A 13,253-nucleotide genomic window follows, 5' to 3' on the forward strand; every position below is an offset into this window, starting at 1 on the left:
ACCAGAGAAAAGATGGTGTGACTGTCTGCTGGCTCAACAGCAGAGGAACTCTAGATTATTTGGAGCAAATATGTACCTGATTTGATAAAGGAATTTTGAATCTATAATCTTAAATTATGTATAATAGAATGGTGTTACCAGATTTTCCATTGTATTATTACTTAAGCTCTCTTTAAAATGCTGTTTAACTTTTTTCACATTTGTATCTGCCCTTCTTCCTCCTCCCTTTTAAATAGAAATGACTATGATGACACCATCCCAATCTTGGATGCGCTGAAAGTCACCGCCAATATTGTGTTTGGATATGCCACGTAAGGAAGTTTTACATTCCTGTTCGAGATACCTTCATTTTTCGATGACTTCTTTTTGATTATAGATTAGAAGCCTAGATACATCCATAGAAATGTAGGCATAAATTTTCATCCTTGATATTCTTGAAATGATAAATGAGTTAAATAATTGACTTTAGCTCCTCATGTCTTGGCATCTTCTTTTTACTAAGCCCCAGAGCATTTAGTTCCTGCTTAAAGATCAGCTCTGTAATGAGGGTGTCATGCAAGAGGCAGAGAAGCAGATGAGGCTCATCAGTATTTACACAAGCTCCATGTGGCAAGTGTTTACTTTTTTAAAAATTTCTGTCTTTTTGCTGTGTTTAAGGTGTCAAGGAGCAGAAGCTTTTGAAATCCAGCATTCTGGGTTGGCAAATGGAATTTTCATGAAATTTTTAAAAGATAGATTATTAGAAGACAAGAAAATTACTGTGTTACTGGATGAAGTTGCAGAAGGTAAAATAAAAAAGAGAAAGTTACTCAGGGTTCTCTGGTAATTATTTTATTCCTACTGTTATTGTGCAGGTTTGGAGTTAGTATTTATTTTTATAAAACAGTTTTTTCTAGAACGTTCCACAGCACTCCTGTTTCATTCCTTCCTCCTTGTCTCCCTGGTGACTGAGCTTTGTGCCATCAGTACAGCATGATTCGAGCTGCAAGGCTGGTCCCGGGCAAGGCTGAAATCAGTAAAGCTTCATCCTCAGCTCTGTGCCTCGTGCCTGGTGTGGCCCTGTCAGCTTGTTTGCAGAAAACCTTGTCCAGAGAGCAGCCTCTCCCAGGATCAGACAGATCCAACTTTGCAGAAATTTTGAGACTCGGGCGGAAAAGGCTGGGTTCATTTGTTTCTTGATGGACTTAATGGTTTTTAAATTCTGCTTTCAGGACATGACCCTAGAGGGCTAACATCATGTCTTCCATTTCCTTCTGTTCTCTTTCCTTCTCGGGATGATGTTATGCTCCTGTCAGGTGCCAAATAAGTACATATCCTATTATCCCGATAGACTGCCAGGTATCTTTTGAAATGCCATTTTAAAAGCCATGCCAAAAGACAATCCTTTTGCAAACCAGCCCATGAGAAATGGAGTTTCATGGGTGTTCCAAAGATGGCAGGTGGAATATAAGGTATGCGAGTGTTTCACTAAGAGCTGTGAGTCACTGTTTATTTTCATGTTTTTATCAGTGTAGATCTCTTAGCTGGATCACCTGACTTAACCACTTTCCCATTTAACATAGACAGCCAGAGCTTTGACCTCCCCCCACCATCCTGCTTCAACCGGAAAAGTTCTGCTTTTATCTGGTTTTTATATTTGGCTTCTATTTAAGAATAGATTCTTCTATTTAAGAATCTTAGTTTTACCTCTTTTTTTTTCCGGATATTAGTAACTACATACCAAAGACCAGATATTATTACTTTATAACTTTATTTGTTAATAATAATATATACAGAAGTAAGAGAAACTATAATTTGTTCATATGAAAGAATATATATATGGCTTTGTAAATTTAAATTGACATTTATCAATAGTCACAAGTCTTTGCCTAAAACATGTTGAATGAAAACACATTACAGAGCATGCATGTAGCGTAACATTTTTGTTAAGTTCAAAACCTAAAACATTAGGGGGCGCCTGGGTGGCTCAGTTAGTTAAGCGTCTGCCTTCAGCTCGGGTCATGTTTCCAGGGTCTTGCAATCAAACCCCTCATCAGGCTCCCTGCTCGGCGGGGAGCCTGCTTCTCCCTCTCCTCCCCAGCCCATGCTCTCTATTGCTCTCTCTCGCAAATAAACAAAATCTTAAAAAAAAAAACCAAACCTAAAACATTAGCATACACTACTTGCCAGTGCCTGTGCCTGAGTGAAAATTAAAATATGCATGGGAATATATATACTACATTGGATAGTGGTTATTTTGAGTCGGGGGAGAGGAGTGGTGGTGCTTTAGCCATATCAATGTTTATAACACATTATTTCCTTTCTTAAAATAAAAATATCTGAGATAAAGATGGCATGAAATCTTACCTTTTTCATAGATAAGTAGTCATTTGTTTACTAGATACATGTATTTCTCAACAGAGTGTAGACATAAAATTGTCATGGCTACTCTTGCAGTAAAGAAATATACTTTCAGGGGCGCCTGGGGTGGCTCGGTTGGTTAAGTGCCTTTGGCTCAGGTCATGATCTCCGGGTCCTGGGATCAAGCCCCATGTCGGGCTTCCTGCTTCTTTCTCTCTCCCTTCCCCACCCCCGCTTGTTCTCTCTCTCTCTCAAATAAATGAAAATCTTAAAAAATAAAAAGTATACTTTCAGTTCTTTGTGAATTTTAAGGCTTAGAATATTAGGGATGTGATAATAGAATTATAGAAGATAAAAGCTAAAAGAGGGGTCTTTAGAAGTGGCCTGGCCCAATATTTTTCTCTGTTCATTACTTTGAACCTTGCCTGGCACATAATAGAACGTGTTAGTAAAATAGTTGTTGAGTGAGTGAGTGATACTGAGAACATAACTGGATTTGCAGGAGAGTTCTTGACTTAAGTATTTAAAACATGAAAAGATTGTGGTCTTAATACTTACTTCTTATTTTTTAGATATGGGTAAATGTCACCTTACCAAAGGCAAACAGGCTCTAGAGATTCGGAGTAGCTTGTCTGAAAAGAGAGCGCTTACTGACCCAATTCAGGGAACAGCGTATTCTGCGGAGTCTCTGGTACGGAATCTGCAGTGGGCCAAAGCACATGGTACGGTGAAGCCTGGTTCTTAATGGGGTTTTTCTATAACATGCTGTATTAAATCACGAAGGAAGTTTTTTTCCTCCTGGATAGTTTTCCTCTCAATTTTGTAGTGAAAACATTTTAGCCTGGTGGGGAAACCCAAAACTAAACAACTTATCTAATATACATTCCCTTAGATTTTATTATATTGTGAGCTGTTGGAAGTATGCTATTTGAAAAATCAGACAGGCCTGGGTTCTGATCCTGTCTCTACCACTTGATAAACATGTTATATATAAATGTGGACAAGAAATAATACTTGGGAGGGTTGTTGGTATTGAATGCAATCACACATGTAAAGAGACAAGCATGCTGGTCAGTAAATACTATATGCTCATCAGTATTACTGAGTATTCTCTCTTTTCAACTCTTGAATAAGTGAGTCGGTGAGCAAGAAAAGAGAAGGTGAGGTGGAAATCATATCTATAACTTAATTACCTTTGGTAATTCTATGTGATTTAGTGAAAAGGTAAGTTTAAATTATTGACTGAAATGAAGATTTTGGATTTTCTGTGAGTCCCAAATATCTGTAAATCCCTTATTGTAGATGATTGAAAATTGTATTTGGTGAACTTCTATATAATGTCTTTCTTTTCATAATAGTCTGTTCTCTAAAATATATTTTTGGTTAAATATGTTAAAGCACATTAAAATATAAAATGCCATAAATATATTGTCTTGCCTTCCAGATAATTGGATAAATAATTGAAATTGATTCTTTTCCTTTAAAAAATCTCTAAACAACAAGTGTAACAAAATCATGGTGGTAAAGATCAATAGTAAAAAAAACCTTTTATGAAATGAAACTAAGGGAGCATCTCTTTACTTGGTGGATGAGATGCTGCCCAATTCATGAATTGCCTAATAAAGCCAATTAGATCTTCAAATTAAAAAAAAAAAACTTTAGACGTGGGCTGGTCCAATATTTTTCTGTTTGCTCATTACTTTGAACCATGCCTGGCACATAGTAGGTGTTCAATAAAATAGTTGGTGAGTGAGTGGAGTGAATGAGTGATACTCAGAACATAACCGCATTTGCAGAAGAGTTTGTGGCCTAAATATTTAAAACATAATGAAAACATTGTGGTCTTAAGATAATACTTATTTCTTATCTTTTAGATATGGGTAAATGTCACCTTACCAAAGGCAAACAGGCTCTAGAGATGTGGAGTAGTTTGGAAAGAGAGCCCTTTTTTTGGTAACAGATTTGGCATTTTTTATGTTAAAGAGCTCATGCAAAATGGTAAAAGGAAAAACATTACGACTCCCTCAGTTAGGGGTACCTGGGTGGTTCAGATGGTTAAGTGTCTGCCTTCAGCTCAGGTCATGATCCAGTCCCACATCGGGCTCCTTGCTCAGCGGGAAGCCTGCTTCTCCCTCTCCCACTCCCCCTGCTTGTGTTCCCTCTCTCACTGTCTCTCTCTGTCAAATAAATAAATAAAATCTTAAAAAAAAAAAAAAACTCCCTCAGTTAATCATCAAAGGATGCAAATTCAGCCTACACAATTGAGAATATATTAATTTAAGAAATAAATATAGAAAATGGTAAGCTTAAGTAGTAATTAGAGAAAATAAAATTAAAATTATGATAGTGTAGTTTTTCCTTTTTAATCCCATCAACTAGGTAAACACTTTGAAAATTAATATTACTTCATTTTGGAAATGTTATGGTGAAATCTATATTCTGTGTAAATGGAGAATGTCACATGTGTGAGGCACCATCGAGCAGCTATATCTAATAATCTTTAAGCATTAAGTACATATGTATAAGAAATACTGACTATAATAGAAAAATAATAAAACCCAGAAATACTATAGGTATTCAAGAGTAGTGGAATTGTTCAGAGTAACAAATACTCAGTGACATTATGCTTTATTAAAAACTATTTTCATGAAGATTGAGGCAACAGTGAAAATTTATCTACAATTATATGGGTACTTTTGATTACCACTGTAAAAATTACATATGCAGAGGGACGAGAACTGGAAGGAAATAGTAAATGAAAGATTTTTATTTGCTTGACCAGCAGAATATGGGACTTTTTCTTTAAGTGCATGCATGCATGCGTGCGTGCGTGTGTGTGTGTGTGCCTTTGAACAATGTGTTAGTTATAGAACATTTTTAAGCGAAAGCAAAAGCTCTCACTGTTGTTTTCCCCCATAAAGAACAATTGTCTGTTGCTTAACAGAAAACTTACCAAAGCGCTCCTCAAGGGATTATTTGTAAGTTGTTCTTTTTGTTCTTTTTCAGAACTCCCAGAAAGTATGTGTCTTAAATTCCAGTGCGGTGTTCAGATTCAGCTGGGGTTTGCTGCCGAGTTCTCCAACGTCATGGTAATCTACACGAGCATAGTCCACAAGCCACCGGACGTGCTGACGTGCGACGCCTACGTCACTGATTTTCCTCTTGTAAGAAGCCCCTTTCTTCTTTTATCCAAAATAGCACAGTGTAGCCTCACTTACTAAACACTAAACATTTGGAAACTTAAAAGTTGATGGTAAATTTAAAGGAAATACGAATACCTCTATCTTCCATTTATATAAATATTTGTATTTTAGTAACAATGGTCAAAATATTTAAAAACTAATCCCTAAAATACCTTAAATTTATCAAATTTAGGAATATCTAAAGTTCACCCAGGAAAGAAGCCTTTAATTTCCTTTACCCTAAGTAGGATATCGAATATTAAGCAGTAACATGGTAGTATATTGGAAGCATAGAAATTTAGTTCTCTTTTTCCGTAAATTAAGGTATGATATTTATTTCATGTTGGCCTAAAGAAGCCAATAAATATACCCCTCTTTCCTACATTGAGTGTAGTAAATTGAGAAGTAAGCAAGGAGTGAGACAAATCCAGAACATCACCTTTGCTGCTGATAAAGACTTCATGGAAGACATTGTTTAGTATGAGAGCAGATGGTCCAGCACTGAACCCCAGAATTAGACAGGTCTGTCTACCAGCCATAACAGCGCTGGACTCAGAGGGGCCTCCTGGGCATTGGGCAGGGTAGAGCTTGAGGCCTTCTCTCAGACTTTCAGAACACATCTCCCGCTCTTACCCAGGGGTTGGCTCTTAGAGAAGGAAAAGGGAAGGACTGCCTGTACATGTCCATTTATTCTTTTTAAATATATGAATCATATAAATCCGCCTGCACCTTCCCAAAAGTAATGAGTGAGCAGGGAGAGAATCCAGGGGTCACAGTCTAACGGGGCTGGAACTTAAAAGGAAGCTTGAGAGGATTAAGAAGTGTTTGTGGGGGTAGTTTGAAAGTAACTAACCTTGCAGAGCTAACTTTTTAAGTGTATCTGTGCAGAATTTGGAATTCCTGTTACACTCTAAAATGTTGTTTTTATTATTTCTTTAGTCCTGTCTAAGGGCTTACCTATTGAGGCCAAAATTCATAAGAGGACAATACCTGTTAAGATATTTTACTATCATAGACAATGTTATGACTTTAATTGATTGCATTAATAACATCCACTGATTTTCACAGGACTTAGATATTGATCCAAAAGATGCAAATAAAGGGACGCCTGAAGAAACTGGCAGCTATTTAGTATCTAAGGATCTTCCCAAGCATTGCCTCTACACCAGGCTCAGTTCACTGCAAAAATTAAAGGTTAATGCTTTTCCTGTTTATTAACTACTGACTTTATGAAAGTGAAAATGCATTTTGGCATGTGACAGTTGTATTAGTTTATAGATGAACTGCTTCATTGGGTATTAAATTGAAGTAGAGATAAGTGATACACAGTCTTATCAGTGACCCTTGTCATACTCTCTTCTGTCCCTGGTAATGGCCTGAGGATTTTTGTGTGAGAGTACATGTGATTACTCTCCATATTGTTGAAAAGTTAGAGATAAGGAGCATAGTCTGCTTTTAAATACCTTCGCACCTTCAAATAATCATTTCCTAGTTAAGGAACAAAAAACAGACTATTGTCACCCTGTTTACAGCTAATCTTAGCTGTTACTCCTTTGTCTTTGAAATAACCCTGTGATGTGATTCAGTTATACTTCTCCACCTAGGATTGTGTATTATTATTTCATGTTTTTTAAAACAGCTAAACTTTGGGGCACCTGGGTGGCTCAGTCGTTAAGCGTCTGCCTTCGGCTCAGGTCATGGTCCCAGGGTCCTGGGATCGAGCCCCACATCTGGCTCCCTGCTCAGCGGGAGTCTGATTCTCCCTCTCCCACTCCTTCTGCTTGTGTTCCTTCCCTGGCTGTGTCTCCCTCTGTCAAATAAATAAATAAAATCTTCTAAAAAAAAATAAAATAAAATAAAAAAATTAAAAAAAAATAAAACAGCTAAACTTTTGGCCTAGGTCTAAAGCCAGGTTTTTTCATTAAAGGATCATTCTCCATCTCCACTAATAGGAAAGGGTAATTTTCCCAAACCCCACTACTTGGAAAATGCCTTTAAACTGTTCATCTGGAATACAGTACAAGATCTCTGTGATTCTGGCTACTGTCAGTAGCAGGAACTTTAAGTACTGGATGAGGGAAAGGGAAGGTGATTATAGCTGGCCTTTCTTCGTGTGGGGAAGGTGTAAACGAGCCTTGAGGATTTGGAACCTGGGAAAGGGGAGTGAGAGTGTGTGTTGTTTTGTGATCACGTGTGTATTTGTATTTGTCAGTATTACTCTAAGATTGATATGCTTTCACAGTTGATAAAAATAATTCTTTTCCTTTTCAGGAACATCTGATCTTCACAGTCTGCCTGTCATATCAGTACTCAGGATTGGAAGATACCGTAGAGGAGAAGCAGGAGGTGAATGTTGGGAAACCCCTCATTGCCAAACTGGACATTCACCGAGGTTTGGGCAGGAAGACTTGCTTCCAAACTTGTATTATGTGTAATGGCCCTTACCAGAGCTCGGCATCCACCTCAGCGGGAGCCGGCCATTACCACTCAACTCAAGACTCATTCCACGGTGTTTACCATTCGCATCTTGGTAACTCCAGTAACGTCTTGCCGTCAGATGGCTGTCACTGCAGCCGGATGGCAGATGCATTTATTTCAAGTCACCACACCCACCATTATCCATGCCAGTTTGGTAGGAGCAACGTGCCGGTGGAGACAACTGATGACATGCCATTCAGTCTCTCTGAGGGGCTCCGGATTTCTGAAAAGTGACCTTGTTTTTGGAAGTTATTGTAATTTCTAGAAGCCTCGTATGCAACAGCACTGACATGAAGAGAGGCATTATGAAAAAGCAAATACACGTATTTGTACAGAGAGAAGTTTAGTAATGGTATTTCCTGGCAAACCCAGGACCTTGAGGTGTTGGAATTATATTACCCACAGACTTCCTCCTTGTTCTCTTTTAAGAGTTGGTGAATTGGTTGATTTGTTCTGTAAGAATGAAGGATGGATGTGTATATGTTTATAGCAAAAATATTTTCATTTTGAGCACCCTGAAGTAAGTACAATGGGAATGGCATTGTAAGTCACTTGTATTTTTAGAATCAGGAAAAAAAACCTTGGTGATCATCAGGCTTAACCTAGTTTCATCAGTGGGAGAAACAGATTGAGGCATCTTGTTTACGTTAGAGCTGGCCCCAGAACTGAGACCTCCAGATTTCTGTTCCAGTGTTTATTCCACTATACACTGCCATCCCGACAGGTTCTGAGATAGGTATTATGTTTGTAGATAGATTTAAAGATAATATGTAAATATGCATGTCTGTATATAATCTAGAAATGTACAAACTTTAATTTGTGATTATAGGACTTTACTGTGAGTGTCAGTTAAGATGTTTGTATATAAATCTTATGTAGAACAGGCTGAAGTTTCTTGTTCCTAAGGTCATGAAGGCACATGGAGAGGTGATGAAATATTTGTCTCTGTTAGAGCAAGACAGCAGGATAACTCTGCTACTGGATGATCTTGGCAGCTGGTGACTGAATCTTACAAACACTGGATATGTCTTCCTTGATAACATTTTCTTAATGAATTTTACTGGCCTTAAGAGATAATCTTACCACCTTTTGTCCTACCTAAAGCAAGTTAAAAAGGCAACTGCCAATAACAAAAATATTGAATTAGTAATTTTAAAACGTTCTGCAAAGGAAATACCAGGCCCAAATGGCTTCACTGCTCTATTCTACCAAACATTTAAAGAATTAGCACCAGTCCTTTGCAAACTCTCCTCAAAAATGGAAGGAGAGAGAACACTTCCCAACTCATTTTATGAAGCCAGTATTACCCTGATACAAAACCAGGTGAAGACATCACAAGAAAAAAAAAGATCAGTATCTGTTATGAAGAGACTCAAAAGCCATCAACAAAATACTAGCAAACTGAGTCTAGCAACTAAGGATTTGCTAGTCTAGCAACTAGCAAAAAAAGGATTATATACCATGACCAAGTAAGATTTGTCCCAGGAATGCAAGGTTTGTTTAACATCCAAAAATCAATGTCATCTGCAAACGATTCTCATTATTCACAGTAGTTATAGTCTAGAAAGTCACTATGAATACTGAACTAGTGAATGCAGAGCCATTGCTCCTGGGGGAAATGTGTGTGTATTCATATCTCAAATAGATTATAATCTTAAATCCTGGAAATTTATCCTGGTATACTGTTTTATTTTACAAAAGAGAAAATGAGGTTCAGAAACGTTAAGTGACCTTTCTGAGGCCACGCCACCCCACTAATTACTGCCAGAATTGGGATTCATACCTGTCCGACTGCTCCCAGAGCCAAAGCTTACACAGCCCTGCCTCCGCACCCCCCCTCCATCTTCTGGTCATGTCTGGGGGTGGGGGCTGAAACAGGAAGGCAGAAGCATTGTCTTGTTCACCCCCACTGGGAAGATGCATATGGGGAAACTCAAAATTTTCGTGGGTCTGCACATATCTATGAATGATCATAAAAGTGGTGACAGTTTTGGGGTTTTTTTTTTTTAAGATTTTATTTATTTGACAGACACAGCGAGAGAGGGAACACAAGCAGGGGGAGTGGGAGAGGGAGAAGCAGGCTTCCCCCGGAGCAGGGAGCCCGATGCGGGGCTCCATCCCAGGACCCTGGGATCATGACCTGAGCCGAAGGCAGGCACTTAACAACTGACCCACCCAGGCACCCCCATGGTGACAGTTTTGATTTGGGGATTACAAACAAATTTTACAAATAAATTGGTAAATTCATAAATACAGACTCATAAATAATGAGAATCAATTGTCCCATGTTCATAAAGGACAAAATTTAGGACAATTTAAAGGACAATTTAATTGTCTTAACAGTTGCAGAACATTTGATAAAATTCTGCACCCTTTCATGATAAAAATACCTAACAAACTAGGAATAAAATGGAAATTCCTCAGTATGATAAAGAGCATCTACAAAAAGTCCACCCTCAACATCATTATTGGCAACAGACTGAATGCTGAATGTCCTTGTCCCCAAAATCAGGAACAAGACAAGGATGTTCACTCTCACCCCTTTTATTCAACATTGTACTTGAGTTTCTAGCCAGGGCAATTAGGCAAGGAAAAGAAAGAAAAGTCAACCATACTGGAAAAGAAGTAAAACTATGTATTCACAGATGGCATAATCTTAGTAGATAGAAAATTCTAAGAAATTCATTTAAAAACTAAATGAGTTCACCAGGCTACAGGATAGATACAAGATCAGTATACAAAGATCAGCTTTATTTCTGTCAGCAGTGAATGTTCTGAAATTGAGATTTTTAAAAATTCTATTTACAATAGCATCAAGATGAATAAAAACTATGCCACATTGTTGAAAGAAATTAAGACCTAAATAAACAAATACATTTTTGTTCATGGATTGGAAGACTTTACATTGTTAAAATGAAAATGCTCCCCAAATTGCTCCACAGGGTTCCTGCAGTTCCTGTCAAAATCCCAGCTGGCTTGTTTGCAAAAATTGACCAACTGATAAAATTCATACAGAAATACAAACTGATAAAATTCACATGGAAAATACAAAAGCCAAAATAATCTTGAAAAAGAACAAAGTTGGAAGACTCACACTTAACCAATTGCAAAACTTAACTACAAAGCTACAGTAACCAAGATAGTGATACTAGCATAAAGAAACATGGATTAAGGGAATATAAAATATAACCGAGAATCCAGAAATAAGCCTATAATGTTTATGATCAATTGATATTTGACAAGACTGCCAAAGCATTCAATAAGAGTAATCTTTTCAACAAATAGTCCTAGGACAACTGTAAAGCCACATGCTAAAGGATTCCCCTCCTCACAGATTTCAGCCCAAGATGGATCACCTACCTAAATGTAAGAGCTACAGCTCTAAAACTGACAAGAGAACATACAAGCAAGTCTTTGTGACCTTGGACCAAGCAATGGTTTCTTACATACAACACCAAATGCACAAGCAACAAAGAAAATAAATTGGACTTGCTCAGAATGAACTTTCATGTTTTAAAGAACACCGTCAAGAAAGTGAAAAGACAACCCACAGAATGGGAGAGTTTTTGAAAATTATGTCTGATAAAGTACTTGTATCCAGAATGTATACAGAACTTTTATAATAATCAGCCATTTATATACTAGTGCTTAATTATGGTTACTGTAGAGCAATAACCAGTGAACTGTCCGACGGGCCTTCTGTGTGGACGCTGTGTGTGCACTCAGGGTGTGCCAGCCCCTAGCCCTGTGGTGGTAATGGAGCAATGGACGTGCAGCTAGTGGCTTCCATATTCAACTGTGCAGCTGTTCATTCTGTATATTTGAATTTTTTAAACATGTATTTATAATTTTAAAACTTTTTAAAATAGCAATTGTGTAAAAAAATTTTTTGAGTAACTATTGTGCATTCTTTTGTGTCTCTTCTATCAGCCATGCTTTTATTTTAGTTGACTTCTTATGCCAGTTGCTTTATAACATCAGCAGAGGATTTTAGTTTTTTATTTTATTTTTTAAAGTTTATTTATTTACTTGACAGAGACACAGCGAGAGAGGGAACACAAGCAGGGGGAGTGGGAGAGGGAGAAACAGGCTTCCCGCGGAGCAGGGAGCCCGATGTGGGGCTCGATCCCAGGACCCTGGGATCATGACCTTAGCCGAAGGCAGACGCTTAACGACTGAGCCACCCAGGAGCCCTGGCAGAGGATTTCATACATCAGTACAATTTAGGAAGGGTAACCCATTGATAACAATTACAATGGGAGGAAGAAATGAGGATAGTAAAGGCTCACCTAAATCCAAAGCTAATATTTGGTTCTGGGGAAGGGGATATTTTCTGGAAAGTAACAAAAAATTCTAAAGTTAACAATTTATAAGTTACATGTTTTCTGATTTAAAAAAGTCAAATCAACACATGGGTCATCAAATATAAAACATGAAAGTGGCATCCATCTGAAGGTGAACAGGTCAAATAAATCACAGCCTTGAGAAAGAAAGTCTTTGAAGGATACTGACACAGAAAAGGGACAGTAGACTTTTCCTTTTTCCCCGGTGTTTATTACTTTTCATACCTCTTCCTTGCACACAAAGCAGCCATGAGGTGGTCTCTTCGGTAGTTAAAACTTTTTTGTTTGTTTGTTTTTTTAAAGATTTTTATTTTTTGACAGAGGCACAAGAGCAGGAACACAAGCAGGGGGAGTGGGAGAGGGAGAAGCAGCCCGATGCTGGGCTCGATCCCAGGACCCTAGGATCATGACCTGAGCCAAAGGCAGACGCTAAACGGCTGAGCCATCCAGGCGCCCCAAAATTGTTTTTATTAGACTCAGGAAATCCAATCATGTAGCCACAACTCAGATAATTGATACACTGATGCATAGATCGGCACAAGTTTAATATCAAGATGAGATCTGATTTTTTTTTTAACAAAAGGCCTCATAAATTTTAAATTGTTTCCTCTTATTTGAACATGCCCCTAAGTATTTTTTTTTTATAGATGTTATCTATTTGAGAGACATAGCGAGAGAGAGCACCAGCAGGGAGGTGGAGAGGGTGCAGAAGGAGAGGGAGAAGGAGGGTCCCTACTGGGTGCCCGATGCGGGGCTCGATCCCAGGACTCTGGGATCATGACCTGAGCCGAAGGCAGATGCTTAACCAACTGAGCCACCCAGACGCCCCTCCCCTAGTATTTATATACTATCATTGCTTTTAACTGTTAACTGATGCCAAACACTCAGAATTTACACATTACTTTTAGGG

The 13,253-nt window shown here is 38.1% G+C and overlaps 1 protein-coding gene across 2 annotated transcripts in view; it reads left to right on the forward strand.

Moving 5' to 3' along the window:
• The window catches only part of MALT1 (MALT1 paracaspase), a 59,789-nt gene extending 47,916 nt beyond the window's left edge, over positions 1-11,873 (forward strand). Inside the window, exons 11-16 of one of the 2 annotated variants that reach the window (XM_027576735.1) lie at positions 237-311; positions 658-785; positions 2,913-3,062; positions 5,347-5,504; positions 6,591-6,716; positions 7,794-8,234. In XM_027576735.1, coding sequence (XP_027432536.1) covers positions 237-311; positions 658-785; positions 2,913-3,062; positions 5,347-5,504; positions 6,591-6,716; positions 7,794-8,234 — 1,078 coding nt within the window. Of the gene's footprint in view, positions 1-236; positions 312-657; positions 786-2,912; positions 3,063-5,346; positions 5,505-6,590; positions 6,717-7,793 lie in introns of both variants that reach the window. The other variant, XM_027576734.1, reaches the window with a different exon arrangement.
• Positions 11,874-13,253: the final 1,380 nt, after the last annotated feature.

Source organism: Zalophus californianus, chromosome 14, assembly GCF_009762305.2.
Source record: "Zalophus californianus isolate mZalCal1 chromosome 14, mZalCal1.pri.v2, whole genome shotgun sequence".
NCBI lineage: Eukaryota > Metazoa > Chordata > Mammalia > Carnivora > Otariidae > Zalophus > Zalophus californianus.